This window comes from Notothenia rossii, assembly GCF_949606895.1.
Source record: "Notothenia rossii genome assembly, chromosome: 3".
NCBI lineage: Eukaryota > Metazoa > Chordata > Actinopteri > Perciformes > Nototheniidae > Notothenia > Notothenia rossii.
In genome coordinates, this window is record NC_136901.1 from 82,366,189 (window position 1) to 82,390,939 (window position 24,751).

General features: G+C 39.8%; 1 protein-coding gene across 1 annotated transcript; it reads right to left on the reverse strand.

Moving 5' to 3' along the window:
• Window positions 1-18,108: 18,108 nt before the first annotated feature.
• Window positions 18,109-22,996, reverse strand: LOC307030913 (uncharacterized protein). The gene is made up of 5 exons (XM_079667549.1): window positions 22,763-22,996; window positions 20,717-20,782; window positions 19,982-20,137; window positions 19,379-19,473; window positions 18,109-18,904 (listed from the first exon to the last, which is right to left on the reverse strand). Exons 1-5 carry the CDS (start codon window positions 22,775-22,777, stop codon window positions 18,781-18,783), a joined length of 456 nt encoding a protein of 151 aa, XP_079523675.1. The 5' UTR covers window positions 22,778-22,996; the 3' UTR covers window positions 18,109-18,780.
• Between the last annotated feature and the right edge of the window lie 1,755 nt (window positions 22,997-24,751).

Genomic DNA, 24,751 nt, shown 5'->3' on the forward strand with positions numbered 1-24,751 from the left:
TTACTGTTGAAAAACGATTTGATTTGGTTGGGATAGGGATAAATAAAGTTAACTTTATCAGACTCTCCAGCCGCAAATCTGATATGGCTGAGCAATCATAGCTTTCCCTTATTTTGGGACTTTAATTTCAGAAAAACACATTTTAAGAGATCTTACAGTAGCCTATATGCTCAGACTAAACTGACTATCTGTTCCTGAGGAGGCACTCTGTTAATATAGCCTCCAAAGCACACTAGAAACAGAACTCAGCCTTAATATGCCTGCTGGATTAAAGTCATTTAGGTGTTTAGGTTGATTGCTGCTGACTTTGTGTTTTCTCCTTATTTCCTAACTTCTTTGTGATCCTTAAGCTGTAGTAAAATAAAACAGTTTACAGTGTTGATCACTGAGCAATTGGGGGATCAGACAATCTATAAACTGACTTACAGTGCTCCGTTTTATTCAAACACTTGTTTGTTGTTTTAGCTGCCTCCAGTTTATTTAGCTGTGATCTCATTTGAACTTACTCCAGGTCTCTTACAGCCACTCTAATAATGGATAAGTGCTAATAATTTGATGTTTATTTCCCCCCGGTAACGTGCCGACCAAGTGTTGCAAATATGCGAGCGAACGTTTTTGAGGAAGCAGCTCTGTAAACACAGCTGCGCATTATAGTCAATGCTGTTATGTTTGTGGACTTGATACTCTATTTATGTATTTATTTGTCATCATGGATACCTCACATTGGGCTATGAGACAAGTTATCAGAATGCCTGTTTTAGAAACTAGAGGAGTGGAGAGTGAAAGACGCTGTTGTTCACCATGCAGGGAGTGCACAACAAAAATGTGATGCAAGTTGCATTATAAACTTTTTATAATCCAGTGTACAATAAGTACTGAAAGGCAGGATACCACTACTGATGCTGCTTTGATTTGAACCAACACATTTTTGTATGTGGCTCCTGCAAGTCATCTGTTTACGAGCTGCAAAACCAAATAGGTTGGCTCGCTGTTGAGGCTTACATAAAGTTTTAGAAAACAGTGGAAAAGTCCTAAACAAATTCCAAGAGCTCATCTTATGTTGTCTGACAAACTGTCAAGAACCTAAAAGTATTCACTATAATATCAAAAGACAAAAGAAACAAGTGCCTGAGTAGTAGTGATTTACAGTATATAGCCGTATTTTGAAATTGTTGCCTTTTAGTTTCCTGTAGACTTGTTATGGTTCTAAAATATACCGATATATGATTGACTAATCAACGATCCAATATCATCGATGCAAAGTAAAAACATTGATACATCTCATCTTTGAGATAGGCATTTATTTTGACTTTCAAATGGCACCTTTGTTTCACTATTCCTGTCCAATTGCATGCCTGTCCAAAACATTCTAACAGTGCTTAAGTATGAAAGATTTGGCCCTTCATAGTGAACAACTGGACATCCACTAAGATTAAAAATAAAATATTGTTTTTAGAGAATATATCCTCAATTTGTATTTAAAACATTTTTGAGAATTTATATACATGCAACTTAATGTTTTAAAGGTATATAGGATATGGTCTGATATCAGTCTCAGGCCCTGTATCAAGATCTTATTGCAACTTTTTGATTGCAGCAAATATAAAATTGTTGTTGGAATAATTGAAATAATATAGCATTCCATGATTAACACCCCAAGATTGACCTGAAGATTAATAAATCAATCATTTGATCTAGAATGTTAAATAAAGGCTGAATAAATCAAAACTATTTTGTGTTTTGAGCAATTGTTAGATCAGAAATCATTTGTGTGTTTTATGTTAATGTTTCCTGACTCCTGGAGCGATGGAACCAAGTCTTGACCGCTCTCAAGAATGTGATGGGCAACATCTTTGCATCCATCACTGTAAGTGGCCTCAGGAGCGACCATGGTTGAGTTAAGGTCTATCGTCCCCTGTGACAGACATTTAACTCCACCCTGCACCGACCCTCTCTCTGATCAATGACCAGGACATTGTTGGATTGCTTCGGTGAGGGAGGGGCTGTCAGAGAGAGCATTTTCAGAAACACAGAGGGCCTTTCTCATTTCACTAATTTCCCCTTCTCGATTCCTATCCTCGTGTCTTAGTCCCGCCCACAGGAGATGCGAGCGGAGGAGCCGAGGAGGGGAGCCGAGGAGAGAGGAGGGGAAGCAGCAGGCGGTTAGAGAAATGAGAAATCCTCTCCTCTGAGCGGTCATTTTAAAGAGACGTCCATTAATGATGACAGGAGGCACAGCAGCCTTCTGTCTGATGGACAGATGTGTTCATGATGACTTATATATTTACCTTTAATTCATTCACAGTGCGGTATAAACAGACAATAACAGGCTACCAGTGACGTGCGGTGAGCTTCATGGCTGGTGAGGCACTGACTCTTTCAGAGTCAGATTTACAAATATTATATTTTGACCTTAATCGAAATATTCGGCTATTTTCAAAAGCTTTTTTAGTCTGATGCTTCAATTCATTTTAAACAGACCGTTCAACAAAAGGATACCCAAAATCTAAATATTGGATTGTTCTTTCTTAGTAAGATCCTATTTTCATTACAATTGTGGTTTTACCTTGACTTGAAGATAAAGTCCATGCTATCATTCTGGACAACAGTCTCTATTACTTTTTTGTAAAAGTCCTCCTTATCTTCCTGTAGTTTCAAAAGTCTAGTTTGTTGTTTATGTCTATCGTCTCTGCGTAGAATAACAGTAGCAACAAGAACCTGTGGGCTCATGTGCGCCCCCTTCAGTGCGGCAGAGGTTATAGCTGCCTCTACTGCTGCTTTTTTCATTGCCGTTGTATGATGAGACCAGCGAGCCTAAATATCATATATACGTTAAATAAGTTATTTAGAGACTATGGATGGTGAGGATAAATGTAATAAAGGGATCTACAAACATTACATTGGTGACCTACAGTGAGATGGTAACAGGCATGCGCTTAGTGCCCGCTTTCCAGCCAGTTTCTGTGGGGTGACACATTCTGAGGTGAGGCAGAGCTCATCTGTGCCTCACCTCACCCCACAGTAACTGTCTTGAGCGTGCTCACAAAATAAGTGCCTGCGTTAAATTAGTGCCCGCGCTCCAGCAAGTTACTGTGGGCTTACGAGAGGCAGAGCTCGTCCCTGCCTCACTTCTCATCGCTACCCCTAGTTGTAGCGGAGCTCGGCAAATTTGCTGATTTTGACTTTAAAAAGCGATTGGAATCATACATAAATCACACTTAGATCATAGATCAGTGGAGACATTTTGTTATTATTACTATTTAGTTTTTCTTTAGTTGTTTTTCCGTTACAATGGAGTATGACAGGTGAGGCTCTGCCTCCCCTGACCGCACGTCGCTGCAGGCTACAGATGCTGACATACACACACACATATATATATATATATATATATATATATATATATATATATACATACATACATACAGTGGGGCAAAAAAGTATTTTGTCAGCCACCAATTGTGCAAGTTCTCCCCCTTAAAAAGATGAGAGGCCTGTAATTTTCATCCTAGGTATACCTCAACTATGAGAGACTAAATGAGAAAAAAAATCCAGAAAATCACATTGTCTGATTTTTAAAGAATTTATTTGCAAATTATGGTGGAAAATAAGTATTTGGTCAAAAACAAAAGTTCATCTCAATACTTTGTTATATACCCTTTGTTGGCAATGACAGAGGTCAAACGTTTCCTGTAAGTCTTCACAAGGTTTTCACACACTGTTGCTGGTATTTTGGCCCATTCCTCCATGCAGATCTCCTCTAGAGCAGTGATGTTTTGGGGCTGTCGCTGGGCAACATGGACTTTCAACTCCCTCCAAAGATTTTCTATGGGGTTGAGATCTGGAGACTGGCTAGGCCACTCCAGGACCTTGAAATGCTTCTTACGAAGCCACTCTTTCGTTGCCCGGGCGGTGTGTTTGGGATCATTGTCATGCTGAAAGACCCAGCCACGTTTCATCTTCAATGCCCTTGCTGATGGAAGGAGGTTGTCACTCGAAATCTCACGATACATGGCCCCATTCATTCTTTCCTTTACACGGATCAGTCGTCCTGGTCCCTTTGCAGAAAAGCAGCCCCAAAGCATGATGTTTCCACCCCCATGTTTCACAGTAGGTATGGTGTTCTTTGGATGCAACTCAGCATTCTTTCTCCTCCAAGCACGTCTAGTTGAGTTTTCACCAAAAAGTTATATTATGGTTTCTTCTGAACATATGACATTCTCCCAATCCTCTTCTGGATCATCTAAATGCTCTCTAGCAAACTTCAGACGGGCCTGGACATGTACTGGCTTTAGCAGGGGGACACGTCTGGCACTGCAGGATTTGAGTCCCTGGCGGCGTAGTGTGTTACTGATGGTAGCCTTTGTTACTTTGGTCCCAGCTCTCTGCAGGTCATTGACTAGGTCCCCCCGTGTGGTTCTGGGATTTTTGCTCACCGTTCTTGTGATCATTTTGACCCCACGGGGTGAGATCTTGCGTGGAGCCCCAGATCGAGGGAGATCATCAGTGGTCTTGTATGTCTTCCATTTTCTAATAATTGCTCCCACAGTTGATTTCTTCACACCAAGCTGCTTACCTATTGCAGATTCAGTCTTCCCAGCCTGGTGCAGGTCTACAATTTTGTTTCTGGTGTCCTTTGACAGCTCTTTGGTCTTGGCCATAGTGGAGTTTGGAGTGTGACTGTTTGAGATTGTGGACAGGTGTCTTTTATACTGATAACGAGTTCAAACAGCATTAATACAGTTAACAAGTGGAGGACAGAGGAGCCTCTTAAAGAAGAAGTTACAGGTCTGTGAGAGCCAGAAATCTTGTTTGTTTGTAGGTGACCAAATACTTATTTTACTGAGGAATTGACCAATTAATTCATAAAAAATCAGACAATGTGATTTTCTGGATTTTTTTTTTTTAAATTTTGTCTCTCATAGTTGAGGTATACCTAGGATGAAAATTTCAGGCCTCTCATCTTTTTAAGTGGGAGAACTTGCACAATTGGTGGCTGACTAAATACTTGTTTGCCCCACTGTATATAGGTATTAGGGCTCCACGATATTGGAAAAAACTGACATTGCAATTTTTTTTCCCCCTGCGATATATATTGCGATATGAAAACATACAGGAATTGCAGAAAAGATAGTTTTTCCCCCCAAACCATCCTTTCTTAAACTTTAATGCTACACAATTGGTGTTTTTCTTAACTATATTTAACCGGATGAAGGATTTTAGTCACGGACGTCTGGATCTTCAGTTATCAGAGCAACAAGCTGAGCTAGCTCGGTTAGCAGCGCCGAACTGCCCTGGAAAAACACATGAAACTACTTTATTCAGTGTTTTTAGCTTTAATCACCGTCCGTTTGCTTTGGAGATTTGATTGTGATTGGTGGTTTGCTGCATGTCACTCACTCAAGTACCCCTGACATGAGAGCCGCGCAAGTTTTCCTTGTGTAGCAAGCAGCAAAATAATTGTAACATGATGTGTTTGAGTTAATTTGCCTACCTAATATCGCAAGTCCTAAAAAAATAAATGAAATAAAAATGTTTAACATAACATTGCACGCCCTGCGATGTGAATATCGCGCATGCGCATATTGCGATTATCGTCACAACACGATATATCGTGCAGCCCTAATAGGTATTAAAGTAACTTAAATGCATTACTTGTATTAGCCAACTATAAACAACTATATCTTAAACGTATCTTAAAAATGCCAAAAGTATGTGAAACTGTGTGTGTATTAAACTGCTGGGGGAGGGGGCCGGAGAGAAGGAAGTCTATGCAAAATGTGTGTGTGTGAAGGCTGCAAGATGCAAGATAACAAACTTGTTATTCGGAGCAGTTCGTACCAGACACCAAATGTGTCTGCTTTGCCTCAAACTTAAGAGACTCTTGTTCCCGGGTCGCCTCGGCTGACTCACTCTGATTCGCTGCCTAGGGCTCGCCCAGGAGTGAATCCACCAGTAGATAACACCTAGGGAGGAGCAACCGACACAACTCCTCCCCACTTGTGTGTATACATATAGTGATATTCTTATACTCGGAGCTCTCTTCTGACTGGCTTTCGTGATATACGTATTATCACACGGTGGTAGAATTGAGCCCAGAGCACTCTGTATTTTGTATTGTTGCTTTTACCATTAAAACAGATTATTGTCTTATCCTTTATCCTGGTGCTTCGAATTCCTTCTTTTATAATTTAACCAACACACACACACACACACACACACACACACACACACACACACACACACACACACACACACACACACACACACACACACACACACACACACACACACACACACACACACACACACACACACACACACACACACACACACACACACACACACACACACACACACACACACACACACACACACACACACACACACACTCGATGTGCATTTAGAGAAATGATATGTCCTTCAACATGGCACGCCGAAATGTCCAGGAAGACATTGAGTCTTCTGGCTGTCAAACTTCTCAGCTGGGGTTCTTTGGCTTTGAGTTTCTCTTTATGTCTTTCTGTGGTCAAGTCTTTGAGGAGTTTTGCCAGTGCTGTTGGCAAGAGCCAAAGGCTGAAACTAAATAAGTGACGCTTTTAAAGAGCATCTTGCAGGTTTGAATTTTTTCTACATTTATGCTTAAACTTGCTTGAAAATTACAATTAAAAAAAAAAGTGAATGCAGGATTTGATATGTTTTACGAGACATAAGGGCAGGAATTCAGAGGGAAAGGAGCAATTTTAAGCTCTGCTCTTAAAAACTGCTTTTTTTTAAGGTCATACGTCAAACGCGTCATATTACATCACAAAGGGGACACATCTCCGCTCTCTGACCGCGGGTATAGTAGAGTTGCGTTGAGTAGAGCGGTTGTGTTTTAGTGAGCTGGTATTTTTCTGTAGTTTTACATTGTATTTCACCATTTGTAATCATGGTGCAGTATTGTGTTTGTGCAGGTTGCACAAATACCAGCCTGTCAGGACATCGAGTCCACAGTAAAAAGGACCGGAGCTAGCGTTCGTTCCTGGGTGCGTTGTGCATCCACCTCCCTGCAGCACATACTCTCCACAGCTTTATCAGGAAACCGTATTACTTCTCTCTCCCCCCCCCCTTCGCTGCTCTCTCTCTCTCCCCTCCGGTACACGGCACCGTAAGACGTAGTGTGGAGTTGCATTAGGTAACGCTGTGGTGGCTGTACTGCTCCAGCCGTCTCCTTTGTGTTTGTTTGTTTCCCCCTGTCTGTGTTGTTTGTGTGTGCGTGGTGGCTGTCACTCCCGGCTCCCGGCTCAACCTCCACTCACCTGCTGCAATCAGCTGTGCGCCCTCCCCGACTACACACCTGCTTTCCATCAAGCCATTTACAACGACATATCAACGGAGGCTCCACAACCTTTCTCCGCCAGATCGTCAAGTATCAGCCGTATCTCGCGTCTCTCCTCCGGTACACAGCACCGTAGTGTGGAGTTGCATTAGGTAACGCGAGATACGGCTGATACTTGCGCATTAGTTTCTGTTATGGATCAGTATCAACAGTCCTGCCAGTAACGTTACTATATTATCAATGCTACTTTAGTTATAGCCTGATATATGATAGCTAACTTTACAATGTTGTGATGTGACGTTAGCTAACATTCTGTAGCTAACGCCGGTCACTCACCAAGATAGCTGCCCAGCTCTCCAATGGTTCTCCTCACACCACAGCTCCATTTCTCTCCGATGGCCGTTATTTCTTCTAATCCTTGGCTGCTCCTGGTCTCTTGGACATCTAGCAGGCTCATAATTATAAGGTTGTGGTCCGTCATATGCATTCGAATATTCATGTTCAACTTCTTCTGTGTCTTCTGTGTCGAAACTAGCATTGGGATCAATGTTTATTAATACGTTAGACCGGCCGCTCTCCCCCTTGTGTCCCCCGTGTTACGTCACACGCGGGAGGTCACGTGCCGAGGCTTTTTTTATGCGGAAGTGAACATTTCTTACAAAAACGACGCCAGATGTCACTGTAGTGTATATTTCTGTATATTTTTTTGAAAATCTAGTGTATTCATTATTTTCCTACACATTTATTCACAGGTGTCTTTGACCTGGAAGTTGCTCTTTAAATTGTGCTCTTCCTAAACGTAGGACATTTTCTTATTGTCTTCACTGAGTTTCTTTAAGACTGATAAAGCAAGCCTTGTCACTCACTCTGTGTGACTATTGCAGCAAAACTTTGAGCAATATTTCTTTAAGCTTTGACATACTAGGGCTGGTATACATTTCCCCACTGTAAACGAAGGTCAAATAAATGCTTAAAAGGGCCCTGTTATGTTCATTTGGAGGTTCATTTCGTATTTTGTGCCTCTACTGTGACATGTTCACATGCTTTACTTTTTAAAAAGTCATTTTTAGGGTCATACTGCCTTTGCTGCACACCTCTTTCACGCTCTGTCTGAAACGGTTGTTTGTTTTGCTGCCTGGCTCTGTTGTGTTTGGTCAGAGCCTTAGCCAATCACGTGCAATGTGTTGGAGTGCTAGCCAAAAGAAGGACACTTGTTACATAGTGATGTCATTATATTACAGAAGTAAACAAAGGACTCCAATCAAAGTGTTTCGGGCAGGGCGGGAGTGTGTGGGAGACAAACTCCTTCGTGATGGAACTTTTGCCGACCATTTCCATGAACAGAATGCTGTTCATTAAGTGGACAATTACTTACAATTACAAAAATATTTGCATGTTGTCTTTCTGTTGTCACATCTCCGTCTATTTCTAGTCGCTGGTGGCGAAGAAACAGTCCTCACAATTCACCCCACACACGACGAGTGTGCATTTGATTTTCAGTGCTATACTCAGTGAAATCTCTTAAATGTCTAGTGTATTGTTGGCAGAAAGATAATACATATCTGTTTTCTATTACTTCAAGTGTGGAAGAAAGTAACTCGCTTTAACTTCCTATAACTGGGCAAATAACTTTCTACTCTTAGTGCGGTTCCCCTTCAAGGTAGTTGGACACTTTTAAAGTAAGATCTGAGGAATATGTTAGAATTATGATGAAAGTAGAGCCTCATCAAATGTGGTTCTCAGGGATATATTTTCATAATGTATTTTACACATGTGAAGGCATCATTGATAAATGCAGTTTGAACCCCTTTTGCATCAGAATAAAAAGGAACATCTCTTTTGACCATGCAACCTGACCAGGAGCTTAAGTGAATCTCTTAACAGCTTTTTCTTATCTTGCTATGTCCAAATTTGAGGAGGATATAAGCCTTATTCCTGTGTCCTAATTTAAATGTGCCCTTTGGAAAACCGGTGGAAAACAAAAAGAGTTGTGTAAGGCATGTTCATGGCCTGTTAGGTACTAAACGAGTTTGTAATTCTCACTGAGCCCCTCTTGTATTTGAGCACGTCTTGTATACTGTTGTTACAGGCACAAAAGCAATTATTTGGAAAATAGTATTTGTAGGGCTGTGTAAGCAATGTCCTTGTTTCAGTGAAGAGACACTTTAACATCAGCATTTGGTGCATAATGGTGCTTTTCCACAATTAAAACCACTGCAGTGGACAGCTGTGTTATTGAGCGCTGCTATTGTGTATTCACAGAGCTGGCAACTTTGTTGATTGGCTGCTCTTTCCTGGCTGACAGTGATCGGTGTGAGAGGCTTTGATCACATCTATGTAGTGGTCTCATGTAGGTACAACGTTCAGGACAAGTGCTGTTCATCATAGAGTTCCCATTGTGGTGCGGTGTTATAGATCATGGTGCTAATTAGATTGGAAATAAACTAAAAAGCTAAATTATTGATGGTGGCAAGTTGGCAACCATTCCTTAGTCCTAGTTTTTAACACCTGTATTTTTGCAGTGTAAGAAGAACAGGCTAGCAGAATGCTTTGAAAGGCTGTAATCAACCTGGAAAAGAACATCGCTGCAGAAGGGAAGCAAGGAGGCTCAGAAATCTGCTGATTGCAGAGGTTAGTTTTCCCGGCAATATGCTGGGTTTGGTCAGTATAACCATATGAAAGAAAGATAGCTGCTATATCACAAAGTCTCAATATTAAGCTACTTATAATGATTGAATGGAGCATGTCACCTCACATGTAATTAGTGAAGCAGATGAAAGCTTTTCTGCCTCTCATCTAAAGCCTTTTTAAGGATGCGATGAAGATGATTAATGCTTTTTTACTTTACCAATTGTTACGCTTTCCCAATGGAAATTAGATGCAAATATGGAGACACTTAAGGAAATAGAGGTAATATAGTAGGCTGTTGTGAAGTGTAATTTGACAGTCCTTTGAAGCATCAACACATCTATCAATACACGTTATAATAGTCTTATCTGGACAAACTTGGAATGCTTAGGCTCCCCAAAAATATTGAAATGTTCTCTATTAAAGACTAAAGTTATTCTTCAAACAACTGAATAAGTAAAGGTAAATAATGAAAGCAATAATGGAAAGTGAAATATTCAGATAATTAGCTCAGAATCCTTGCTGTCCCAGTTAATTGATATCTTAGAGAAAAGGCACATGGAGAGAATTATACATTAAATTAATCCTCTATGGATCTTAATCATGTTTTACATTTCCCTGTACTTTGAAATTACATAAGGTAACCAACAATTTACCGCCCCTCTCCAGTACATTGCAATGCAAGTAAAAAACGTCCTTTGATAAATCCAAATAAACGCACAGTAACTATTCATTATTATGCTGTTGATTCAACTCTAAAGGATGTTACATCTGTACCGTACTGCGTCATATTGAAAGGTGTATGCAGTATGTTATCCACTCCAAATATTATAAAAACCTTACAATATAATTCAGTTCAGCAAAGTAACACCATTAACTGCAGCCTTAGAAGGTACCATACAAATAAATGAGCTCCTTTGTGACACTGTCAAAAGCATTTTGCTAAGTGTATTTCATCATCAGAAACTTATCAGCTCTTCTTAATCCATTATCACAAAGCCCGTATAGGAAACCTGATGAAATTGCTAAGCTTGAAAGAGAATTGGCAAACCTTCCTCTCTTAGCTTGGTGTTTTTGACAGTTATTGTATGGGTATACTATGTAAGATTTTCTTGCAGTTTCACCACTCTGTCAGCCTGGTTTCAAACCTCTGAAAACCACATCTTTCATTTAAATAATTTAAAATGGGGACATCATCTTGAGATAAAATATGACTACATCAGTGGAAAATTACAAAATGGCAACACGGTTGGCTTGGATTGAAGCAGATGTTAGGGATGTCGAACAACCTGTGGACCATTTACTTGTGTCATCCCCTCTGTTTCCCCTTTCAAATGTGTCTCATGGGAACCTGGCTATGGTTAGCTCACTTAGCATCCCAGTTGACAGTAGGTTGTGAGCCAAACCTTATTAAAAAAATATATATGTCTTTAATTCTTACCCACCATTGCAGCTTCTGTGTCAAGAGATATAGATAGATAGAATCGGAGGGATGAAACCCTCTTTAATGGTCACACATGCAGAGCACACAGCACACACAGTGAAATGTGTTCTCTGCTTTTAACCCATCCTAGTACCGGGAGTCTAGTACTAGGAGCAGTGGGCAGCTATTGTATAGCGCCCGGGGAGCAATGGGAGTGAGGGGGGAAGGGGGTTGTCCGGTGCCTTGCTCAAGGGCACCACGGCAGGGCAGGAGGTGAACTGGGACCTCTCCAAGTAGCAGTCCACACTCCATATTTAGGTCGGGACTTGAACCGGCGACCCTACGGCTCACAGTCCAAGCCCCTACTGACTGAGCCACTGCCGGACAACTCACTATGACAGTGCAGGAAGTCACTCACTACTTGTTAAGGCCAAAACATAACATAACATCCTCTTTTCAAACATAAATGGCCAAACATGAACATAATATCAGCCTGAATAATGAAGTGAAACGAAATGGCAGTTCAGCCTTGGGCCCGTTCCACCAAATGTGCAACATGTGAGCTGTGATATGCTATACTTGCAACACATTCATTAGCATGTGAGAGCCTTGTACCTCATCTTGTGAAATGCATCTTGTGAAATGTGGCGCAGCAACGATTTGCGATCTGTATGCAAGCATTACTCGCAAATCACTTTTGTGAAACCAGCCTTTGATAATGAGGCTATAATCCTTCCTATTTTTTCAGTGAATGAATGCTTTGGTAGTTGTATTTTTCTGTGATTTCCGTCTTTGAATACCATTGTTGTCTATCAGATTGTCTTCCAGGTGAGACATTCAGAACACAAATGGGATTTTTAGTACCAGAATCAGTTCATTTGAAGAGCATTGTGAAGGATTGTGTGGTTGAACATTGTGAGTGTCAGCAGAATCAGCAAAAACTTGGCAGCCTCGAGGTGTTTTTGGATCAGCTCTGGTACTCTATAGAGCTCCACCACCTGATTGATGGACCTGTTTATTTCTAATCACTTCAGAGATAAAGTACCATGCAAGGAACGTTGAAATTGCAACTAAGGACTCTGCAGTTGCAGGTGCAGGAGCTATACCAGAGTTTGGGCAATAACTTCACATTGTGTCAATGCTTCCCCCTGCATCCTGTCTCCCTGTGGCGTAATGGCTGATGTTTTAGCCTGCCACTAATTCAGTGTCTGTGTTTGCCAGAAACTCAATTTGGGAGGGTGTGATTGTTCAGCTTTGTGATCTTTTGGAGGCTCCCAAAGCTGAACAATCAGTCATAAGGGGTATCTTATTTAATTCAGCAGATCCATTGGAGTAAAGCTGCTACAGTTCAGTTGCAGAGCTTGTGTGCTTAATCAATATGTGGAAGGACTGCTCATCCAGAAATGTTGTATAAACAATAAGGGACACACCAATTGTGAAATCATAACATGACAACGTAATTTAGTATATTATTTTTGTTGTTATTTCGTTTTTATTTTTGATCCGTATTTTCTTTTTTAATGAAGATATCTAAATAAAAAACGAATTTAATTTTACACTGATAAAATAACCTTCAATACAGCCTTCTTTCACAACCTAAAGATTTCTTTAATTGTTTAAATGACTGTTTCAAATGCCTCTTTAGCATGCTGTACAACTACCTATAACAACTAAAGATATACTGCAAGCATCTCATTGCAGCAGTCTGTTCTCACCCAACAATCAAGAGGCAGAGCTGAACATTTCTGTAAAGACTAACTAGTTAAAACATTTAGCCGGCGCACAATTGATGTTGATAGATTTGACGGGGCCATCATTGAAAACCATCTTATTTGCCAATTGGCTGATAACAGTATTCCCATCTGCAAATAAATTAATATATCTGTGCATCCCTATAATATATTGATTTTAAGGCTTTTGATTCAAAACGGTCAGAAAAAATGTAAAAGAAATGGATGATTTGTGGTAAAAAGAAATTGGAGGGTAACAAAATTAAAAACTAAAAAGCTAAAAGCAAAGTTGGATATACCAATAAATGGAAGATGGAAGACTCTGTACTGGACTGTTCACCAGGAAGCGGCTCTGTGATTACACCTCTGCAGATTTTTCATTTCTGTTCTCACAAATCAAATTGAGAAGCAAGCCTTCACTGTGCTACTACGTCAATAACAGGAATCACCTCCGCCTGTCAGTATAATACTCTGTGTATGAAGAATGGACTGAGCCTGAGATGGACTGACTGATGGAACTAAGGCCTCCTGTCGACGCTGCTGTTTATAAAAATGTGAAAACCTGAACTAAAACGGTTTGGTCCCTTCCTCCCCTCGGCTTCTCCGCCTTTTTAAATAGAGGAAGTTCTGGTTCAAACTGATGTGATCGCAGCAGAGCAGCAAGACTAGGAAATATTACTGTGACTATCGCTTTTACTGCACAGTGGACTCTTTCAAGGGACAAAGTGATGCTGAGACTTTGCTGTGATTCTAGCATTTTTCTCTTTCTGGCAATGCCAGGATAAACAATTGGAAATAACACAACACAAGCTATGATTGATTACCGGAAGGATGAAGCACACTACGACAGATTGTGCTTGTATCCGCTGCTGCTGTGCAGTGGATGGAGTCATCTGTATACATGGGACCAGATAGGGCTGTCCCGAATACCATTTTTCGGGTTCCGGACATTCAGTAGTAATCGGCAGCGAATATTCGGATATTAGGACCACGCGTGGGGGGGTGTGTTGCGTAGTAATCAGCAGGGAAGCGCTTCAACACGTGTATTGTGGTATATTCACAGCATTCATTTTGTTATTCTACAGTATTGTTGTTTTATAGTTATTTGTTAATGTATACAATACAATTTGTGTTCTTTGACATTGAAAAGGATATTACATTGTGTTTGTTACTTTCGTTGCAGTTGTATATGTCTTAAGTGTAATTTGGCTTGGCTTCCTATTTTGTATGGACATGCTTTTATTTTGAAGGAGAGTTAGCGCTATTGACAGGAAGCTGTTGTTGCTATGTAAACAACGTGACAGAGATTAACGGAGAAAAGTCATATCTACATATAAAGATAGAGAAAGTAAACGATAAAGTTTATGGTTAAGTGTTAGCACCCCCCGAAGAGGCACAAGCTCTTACATTGATATTGGAGATTTCAATAAATTCAATTTGAAAAAATAAAAGATAAAACGAATATCCGAATAGTACTCCAAAGGATTTTCGGATATTCAGGTACAGCCCTAATATACATGAGAGTACAAATGCGTCACTTCCGGGCAAATTCTGAAGTTTTTGCCAATCCGATCAAAAAAATTAGAAAACCGTGGATTTTTGGATCTTCAAAGAGCCCGATTACAATGGCCAGACAGGCAAATCGACGATCGGGCTAGATATATGGTTAAATATAGCAGTAGACTATCGATTTTCATAGATGAGATTAACATCTACGTCACTTTACGGCCCTGCCGGGGGAAACAACGCTGTCACTTCAATGGCGATCAATCCTGAAGCCACAGAGATCTTCTGTTGCTGTCTTTTTTTCTTAGACGAAGTACAGAAACACTGAACTCTGGATTTGTTTTAATGTTTGAGGTCCAATTAACGACACAGCAGCTTTTTGGCACGATAAAACTATTATTTTTCGCCTCGCTCATGAGAGAGAAATTACAGCCTCGCCTACTGATTTTTAATTTAACCATATATCAAGACCGATTGTCGATTTCAAATGATTTAATGTAATTGTTTGCCTGACTGGCCATCGTAATCGGGCTCTTTGAAGATCCAAAAATCCACGGTTTTCAAATTTTTTTGATCGGATTGGCAAAAACTTCAGAATTTGTATTGACCGTCATTCAAATGACAGCGTTGTTTTCCTCCATAAGTGGGCGGAGCCGTACTTTTTGCCCGGAAGTGACGTAGGTGTTACTCTCATCTATGGGCACTGGCTTGTAAACTGTGACTGCAAAGTAGTCACATTTACTTAACTTATTATTGTCAAGAATAGAAAACTGATGGAAATGAAATTCATTTATTGTCAGTTTAATACTCAGATAATATGTTTTGGAACTATTACATTTGTTTTTACATCAACACAACAATTTTGATTATCTTTAAAACAAATCATATTTTTAATATATCATTCAATGAAAATGAGAATAGTAATGCAAAAAATAATCAGTCAATTCCATATTTTGAATAATAGTTAAATTGCTATATCAATCAAAAATATTTACAATCATCACAACTCCTCAGAATATGTAATGTTACAACCACACAAATGCTACTCTAAAAGATATTTACAATTAGTTATTGCTCATTTTTCCTCAGTGAACAGAATGTAATTTACATCTAATGTTATTTAACTTTTGGGCCCTGTTAGCATGCGTTCCATCTGCCTGACTGCCATCATTTATTTCTTGGCACCACCAAGCCAGAAATGTAGACATTATAGTCATAATGGCTCTTATCTTCTGTATCAATTAAAGCTTTTTATTTGAAAATACTGTATTTTCCGATATATTTTCCAATTATATAACTTCAAACTGGTGAATATTTTGTACAGATTTGAATTTTCCAAATTACATAGTTCTCCTCTTTCATCCTATGTGATGGATTTCCTTACGGTGTTGTTCATGAATCATGCCTTTTCCTTGAAGACATTGATATGTTGAACATTTCCCCAGTAGAGACGAAACCTGAGGCTGTAGTTCAATGGTTTGGCCCCGGAAAAATCAGCTTCCACTGAGATTCCATGTCTGAAAAGCAGCCATGTCTCTAACATAACAGCCAAAAGATGCCTTTAGGGGTGTTGAAGGCAGTTTGAGGAGGAACAGGGACTTGAACAAAATGTTAGCATGACACAAAAATAGCTTGAACATTGAAAAAAAACTATAATGCCAAAGGAGGGGATTCAGACATTCAAACTCAAAATGTTATCAATAGTGCGGCTACAGCCTCCTGGGTGCATTCTTGTCCTTAGGGGGAAGTCTGGCATTGGATGAAGAACATCCCTATACGCTTCACTGAATAAGAGGGAATGTGTACTATCCCCTTGGATGTCAAATCAACATTGGAAGGGTTGTTTGTTGAATCACAGCTATTACACATTGATTTATTTTAAATGTACTATAATATGGGAAAACTTCAAGGCGGCTTGTTACACGCTTAAAACTACTGGGTTAAAAGAATAACCCAATCATAACCCAGCTGCTGAGTCACTATAGGACAGAACACATGCTGGGTTGTCTTAACCCATGTGCTGGGCTGGATAATTTTAACCCATGTGCTGGGTTGTTTATTTGACCCCAGCTAGTGATTGAAATTAACTATATCACTGGGTTAAATATAAACCATACATTGGGTTGTTTATTTGACCCAAGCTAGTGATTGAAATCAACTATATTGTTGGGCTAAATATAATATAATAATCAGTGATGCAAACACAGGTATGGTGAAAAAAGAGAGAACTATTCGAAACAGAAAAAAAACAGCGTAATATACCATCTGACAAAGGCCTGTGCTATAATCCTTCAATTAACTGGCTGTTCTTTATAATATACTCAGATCAATAGGAGACAGAGATGTTAAGTTATAAATCAAGGGTTTTTATCATTATTTACAGCAGGGGTGGGGAACCTTTTACCTTTCAATTTTTACAACATCCTCAGAGGGCCGTACAAATTATTGAACTCAACCTCTGCTTAAAAAAACTAAAATCACAGCCCATTCATTTGGCCTTTCTTTCATGCTGTGCAAAGAAAAAGCAACCTCTTAATCCAGAGATCTCACCATGACTCACGTATGCATGCAAGCGCACGGTGTGGCATGACCACCACAACAGAAATATATGGACACATGATGTGTGCAAAGGTATTTAGTATTCTATCCATGTGATCATTAAGTGGGGGAGAGCTAACCTCCTCTAGGGGGGTCCGGGGGCATGCTCCCCCGGGAAGATTTTTTTTTAAATATTGAAGTTAAAAGCATCAATCTGGTGCACTTTGAGAGCAACATGAGGAGATCTATGGATACATATTTCAACACTCATTTGAAACAGAACTGTAAGCAGAGTTTTCTTTTTGGATATTTTACAAATCACTCCCCTTTTAAACTCTATTCTTGTTATTTTTAACAACTTTTTTGTTACTGTCATATAGTATGTTATACCTGTTTTTCATTTAGTCTCTAATGTCTCATTAATAACTATAATGATCATATCAAGGTGTGCCTTAACCTCACTGAGCTGAGGTTATTTGAGCCTCTCAGGAGAGAGCTCTCTTCCACCTGGTTGTAGAAAAGCTCTTTAAATTCGTTAGCATAGCTAGCTAACCAGATGCTAATAACAACAGATCGCCACTGTCCTTGCAAGTAAAGACACAGCCACGCAAACACCGCGGCATGTGTACGGCTCCTTATGGGTACTGCAATATTTGAAGAGCTGGAGCGGCGTTCCGGTGCTCTCCGTCAGCACTCTAGTCTACACTCCTTACATATACCACGTGAAGACACGTTACGCTCGTGTTGTGTTCAATGAACCTGTCCTTGGCCAGGAAAAACAGGCACTCGCTTGTTTAATTATTTTGCGATCTGGATTCCTTCTCCACGAATTACACAAGTCACCCAAATCAGCGTTAAAAAAGCGGTTGGCGCCGAAAAGCGACTAAATTGCATCACTGAATAATGTATAATAGTGTAATGCATTATCTCCAAACACACCGTATATATATATATATATATATATATATACACAATTAATTTATTGATAATTTGAACAGCTTTGGCAAATCGCCAACATTCCATTTCCACTATAAAAGAACAATGCATTTTAGCACAATACAAATTAAAATAAATACTACATCCGTTTGAATTCCAACCCTTCGACAAGCTGCTGCTTCCAATCTGGTGTGCATACCGATTCTGATTCATACATACTGTAGCCTATATGTCACAGTGAATGTGACATATAGGAAATCAGACTAGGCAGAGGTGGAGGCCATGACAGCAAAGTGCAGTGGAAACAGACTTAGCGAATAAATCCTGACATAACATGAAACATGTGACTTAAACAGCTGAGGAGGATGTAACCTTCCTCACATTAATACATGAAACATGTCTTCCAAGTCCATCAACATTTCCACATTATTCTCCCAACCTTTGAGGTTTGACTGGTGTTTTCCTTTTTTAAATGGCATCGGTTCACGAGCGGCTGAAGAAATCCTACAGTCCAGCATGTATCTTGTTCTTCAGTCCAAGGCATTTGGGGGAAAGCCTTTCACCATCCATTTGCAAGAGCACTTTCTGAATGAATTCATAGTAGTACCTTAGCTCTTCCGGGGAAGCCAAGTTCAGTGTATAGATGACTCCCAGCATGATGGCACAAGCTCGGGCTACAGATCCAATGTTGTCCAGAATGATTAGTCCTTCAACAAAAATCCCAACGTCGTCATAATGTCCAGGTTCTCCCCCCTACTTGTTGATGACATATATGCCCATGGTAGATTTCTGCAGGTCTCTGGTGACGTCATCTCCTTTGATGTCCTGTATATTTAAAAACATGCATTTATTCAATATATGTAATTTTAATGACATACTTTATCGTATACATTTTTTGTAATATTGCTCACATACCTATTCATCCCTTAAAACCAAGCTGGTCATATCGTATATATTTCTGAATCAAACTAAATATGTGTGAGGTGTTTTTAAAGATTTACGTAGGAAGCAATAAGCTTGGTGCTGAGTGTCAGAAGTAAGAGAGGATTGACAGATGGACTAAGAAATTGTAAAATAAAAAATAACAGATAAAGCCAACCTCATCGTATAAAGAAACAAGCTGATGGTTTGAAATGCTTTAGTCTGTTGATGAATATCAACATTCAGACATATATTCATATAAATATTCTCAACCTTCATGCTCCTTATAAGGTCAAACATAATTATCTAAAATTGATGCCTGACACTAGGATCTTAAAACACTACATGTGACTGGCAAATGCAATTACAGTGACTTACCATATACTCCCGAATGAGATGTCCATCGTCCTCACCAAGGTGGATACAAAGTGCTTGAGGATTGCTTCCCTTTTAAGGTTAACATCACTTGTTGCCTGTGTAAGAAAATTACAATTATTAAAATATTTCTAAATACATCAATAATAACAAAATTGTCTATAGATTGTAGAAGATTTACAACCTGTAGTAACCTAAATATACAATATATATTGCAAATTCTACTCATCCAGGGACTCTTCACCAAGAGCAATGCTCTGTTCTTCACAGTTCACACCTGGAATCTGCCGAGTACAACCACAGTCTGATCTGTTGGCCACTGAGGATTAAGTGGCTTGCTCAAGGCAGGTTCTGCTTTTTCACTTTCCCCACCTGGGGATTGCATTTGCACCTTTCAAGTCACAAGCCTGCTTCTCTTACCAGTATGCCACTATTGCCTTATTAAGATCAGATTTCCTTAGAAATGTGTCTTGCATTCTTGCACCTGGCAAGTAATCCAGGCTGTTGTGAGGCAAATGGGGCTCTATACGGTACTAGACAGGTACATTTCATAAAATTGCTCCACAGAGTATATGACAATTTGTATAAAACAGTGTATACACACACCTTTTGCAAGATCGCCAGATGTTTGGCTAGTTTCTGGCCAACAACTCCTCCCTTCTTCTGGAAGACAGAAGTCAACTGAGGTAGATGGCTGTCCAACTGCGCCATGAAGGCTGTTTCAAGTGGGATAGTTGTTATGCGCTGGAATTCAGCATGTATCTGTTATGCAAAAACAAAACGACAGAAGACAAAGAGCACATTCAGACATTGGTGTAATGATATTTTGTATCTACTATATAATTAAAGGATAGATTCAAATTTTGACCTCCTCATTAACCAAGTCCTTGATAAGATGTGTATTGGTGTACAGTGTGTTCTAACCAGTATTTCTATTAATCTTTCTATCTAAGGTACTGTAATTGCAAGGAATCAGAACTAGACTTGTAAGCTGTATGGTTGTTTAAACCTTGTTAATACTTTTTTTAATTGACAATGGGTAAAATGTTGAGGTATAAAGTGAAAACCCCAATTCCAGCAGCAGCTGTTTTCTTCAGACAATCAAACAGACAGTTAGAGAATAGCTGCTGAAGAAAGTGGAACATTGAGCAGCTAAAGAGCCAAATACTTTACTAAGGAGTTGGTGCAGAGCATAAACTGAGCTAAAAGATAGTGAATATTGGACTTATCAGATGGACAGAAACACCATTTCAAATGTATGATCATGTTGCTCTGTATCAGCTCGATGTGCACAGTACAGGCATTTCACCATACATTCACCATGTGAAATATATAACTTACCTCATCAATATGGAGTATTGTGAGTAAGGTTCTGTTCCCCATCACACCAACATCAGATAGCAAAACCTGCAATAAAAATAAAGATGAGCAGAAATTAAAACTAATAATAATGATAAATGAAAAAAGGTAATTGATTGCCAATGATTACTAACTTGTGTTAGGCCAATGACTCAAAATCCTACAAGCTCCTTTGTGACAAACAATGTAAAGTTTTTTTTTTTTTAAATAGAGCCTAAATATGACTGGATGTGGTGCACTTTTGCTAAATGTTTAGACAAATTGCTTGTGTGCCCTAACATGCTCAACTGTTATTGCACTTGATGAAACCTTTTAAAAAAGGGAGAAGCTTTTCTTAATTCTTTCATTGAACATGTATAATGACATTAAATGATTATATTCTATAGCAAAAAGCAATAAATGATTTCTCACTTTTGGCAAAGAGCATTGTCCACCTCAAGACGGGTAACATTTAACCACACCTCGGAGCGCCTAGTTCTCTCTCCACTGTGTGTGTGTGTGTGTGTGTGTGTGTGTGTGTGTGTGTGTGTGTGTGTGTGTGTGTGTGTGTGTGTGTGTGTGTGTGTGTGTGTGTGTGTGTGTGTGTGTGTGTGTGTGTGTGTGTGTGTGTGTGTGTGTGTGTGTGTGTGTGTGTGTGTGTGTGTGTGTGTGTGTGTGTGTGTGTGTGTGTGTGTGTGTGTGTGTGTGTGTGTGTGTGTGTGTGTGTGTGTGTGTGTGTGTGTGTGTGTGTGTGTGTGTGTGTGTGTGTAAAATTAGCTCATTTTAAACAGTGACAATATATGTTAAGATTAATTAAAACATTCAAATATATTAAAAAGGCTATATTAAAACATGTAACATCTAAAATGGGTCATAATCAGTTTTTTCAGAGTGTTTTGATGTGAGAAATGACAAAAAAGATGGTTCCAGAATGATTCAGAAGTGGGAAAATGAATAAAGCAACCTCTTGGTTCAAAATAACCCAGGCAGGTGTTCAACTGCAATTGAAGCCCTAATAACCCCTTTGACCCAGCATGAACAACCCACCAGTGAGTTTACAGTACCCAATAACCCATAATTATGACCCAGCCAAATCAACCCAGCAATGTGTTTATAGAAATAAACCAGCATTTTTTAGAGTGTAATTTCCATTTACCCAAAGGGTCTTTTCTGGGAATCCTATATTGGAATTCTTGCCTTGTTTGCTGTAAACATGCTCACTCTGAAAGACCCCCACTATGCAGACCCTTTCATACACACAGAAGAAGCTCTCTCTCATATGTCATGTAGAGCGGCTATGAAGGAATCACTGTGTACGTTTAAAAGAAGCCCTGTACCCTGAGTGTTTACCACACTGAGCTGCTGTTTGGATAACTTTGAGGAAGTTTGTGCGTACATCTCACTGACCAAAATTAGTTTCTTTTTTTAACTCTTCTTGTGAAATGGATTGTGGTCAGCATTTACAAGGAAGTGATACATCAGTGGCATAACATTTCCAGAGAGAAGCCAAAGCTTTCATTGAGTTGTTAATGCATTGCTCTGTCTATCTCTGTCCAGTAAATAGACCTTTTAAGTCAGTAGTATACAGCTTTCACTCATTCACTTTCAATTATTTATTTCACAGTAATTTGCTTGCTCTCACATAATCGAGAGTTGTTTTTCAATGGTTGGCTTGTGTGTTCATTTGTACTTGTAACTGCTCACTCCTCATGTATCCATGCAATTTAAAAAGCAAATATGTATGCAATCAATGGTAAGTCGCTTTTATCGTTTTGTTTTTGAACACGGAATCGAACTGCGTATCGGCATCTTCTTTCTGATGTGCTTTAATTTACTTGTCCCCAGTTTCAACATATTTCCAGAGCAACTGTTTCTTGCCACCTTTACAATCACCATCATTCAGTACGCTTAGACATGCAAGCAAGGATACAGGAATATTGCTTGCTGAAATCTGTACAAAGTTGGAAGCAACAACAATTCAGGGAAAGACTTCAACTCCTATGGATTTGTTCAGGGCTCATTTATTTAACTCTCTTGCAGCCTTCTCACCAAGTGAATTCTCATCTACATTCACATCCCTCCTCCGCCTGTGGCTGTGCATCCAAACTCCTTCCCGGTGGGGTTTGCTTTCTGCGTGTCACTGCATCCCTCATTGATTTGGCCTTGTCTGTGAGCTGAGCAGACCTCCACCTGGGTCCGTCCAATCTGAATCCCTCTTAAGGCTGCAGGTCTCAAACTGTTCAGATGCCCCCTCTGATTACTTTCTGGGCCTGAGGAAATAAAAACCCTGTGGAGAAAAAACAATTACTCTTTTACTGTATTTGGAGAAACTGTCAATATCTACATCCGTGTACATGGCCTTTTGACAAGACCATTACATGCTCTGCAGTCCTGACGTCATTTGGCACTTTACTGTAACTAATAAGTCAATTATGATAAATACCGGCCTAGGATTGAATTGGATGAATTATAACTGAATGAAATGATGCTAAAAATAGTATTCAACATTTACACACTGGAGGAAAGATAAGGAACAATGACACACACAGTCGGATTCTGTCCTTGTCACCCTTTTGTCCTACTTCCCCATCCTCCTACAATCGGTCCTTTTCCCCTTTTATTTCACCACATTGACCATTTTACTTCACACCTGCCTGACCATGGCTTCCTGCAGGTGACAGATGCCCATGGGATCTGAGTCATCATCGTTGTATTCCTGCATATCATTTCACCAGCCCCTTTTGATGGATATGCTTTCCGGCCCCTTCTGTGTCTTTCATGTGACACTGTATGCTAAGTGACTCGAATACTAGAATATAATTTGCTCCTTAATTTTCAGCATATATCCGTGAAAGTCTCTCTAAGCAGACCTCGGAGTCCTCGCTCCCTGAGGAGCATCACAGCTGCAGTGGACAGCATCCACTGTGCCCCGGCTCTGGCAGAGATAATCTCCCTGTCAGCAGCCTGTCTCTTTCCCAGATGTCAACTGATGCCAACTGTTGTGTACCTTGAGTTTGAACTCCCACAGTGCTGTCAGCAAATGCTTATCCCACCATTTTTTTCGTGCCAATGATTTAAGCATACTATCAAGTGCCAAACTTCACTTCATACATTTCGCCACCTCACAGTTGAATGCAAGAAAGTGTGAATGTGCTTAATAACCTCCCAATGTAGGTCCCATGTGTTGCAATTTAGTATGAATAAATTACCAAGAGCCCATAGGTAAGTAGATGGACACCCACACACATTTCCTGAAGCCATGCTAATATCTCTGTGAGACTGTACTTAGGCACTGTGGGAATTAGGCTAAATGAAGGCATGCTAATCTACTCACAATGCCAATGCTAACATGCTAATGCTGATAGAGTAATGGGACAAACCTTAAAGATGATTCTTTATACATAGTTTTCAAGTTTTCTGTGCCAGATTCCGTTGAAGCTTAGTTGGCAGATGCTTGCAGCAGCTGAACACACCCATTACAGAGAGGAAGCTTATTGGGTTCACAAATCAGCTGACAGTTTCAGGTTTATAGTGACATTGGGCTTTATGGGTAATATTTCAAGGAATGGGCAGTTTTTCAGAAGCAGTTTTTCAGAAGCAGTTTTTCAGAAGCAGTTTGTCGGTAGCGGGAACCGGCACAGGAGAAAGCACCAGGGGAGCATCAGCTTTCATTTCTTACCTTCCTTTAGAGCTTTTACTGAGCAGAAACCACTGGTGAGCAATGAGTCATGGTGATACCACTCAGCCTCAAAGAAATCAGCCCTACATCATTGACCGGAATGATAAATGCTTTTAAAGGCAATTAAACCTTTGACTTATTGTTTGAAATAAGGACAAGGCAAAGTCATTTCTGACATCTTTTTGAATCAAAGTACATTCAAAACTGGATTAATTGGCTCGTTTGTTTGGATCAAATTGCAAATATGCCACAGGATCTCATAAGACATTTGGCTCTCTTCACCTCGTACCGCAACAAACCCTGGACGCTGAAAAGGACTGAGCTGGGGGGATGAGAGACATCAAGAGGAATCCTGATCT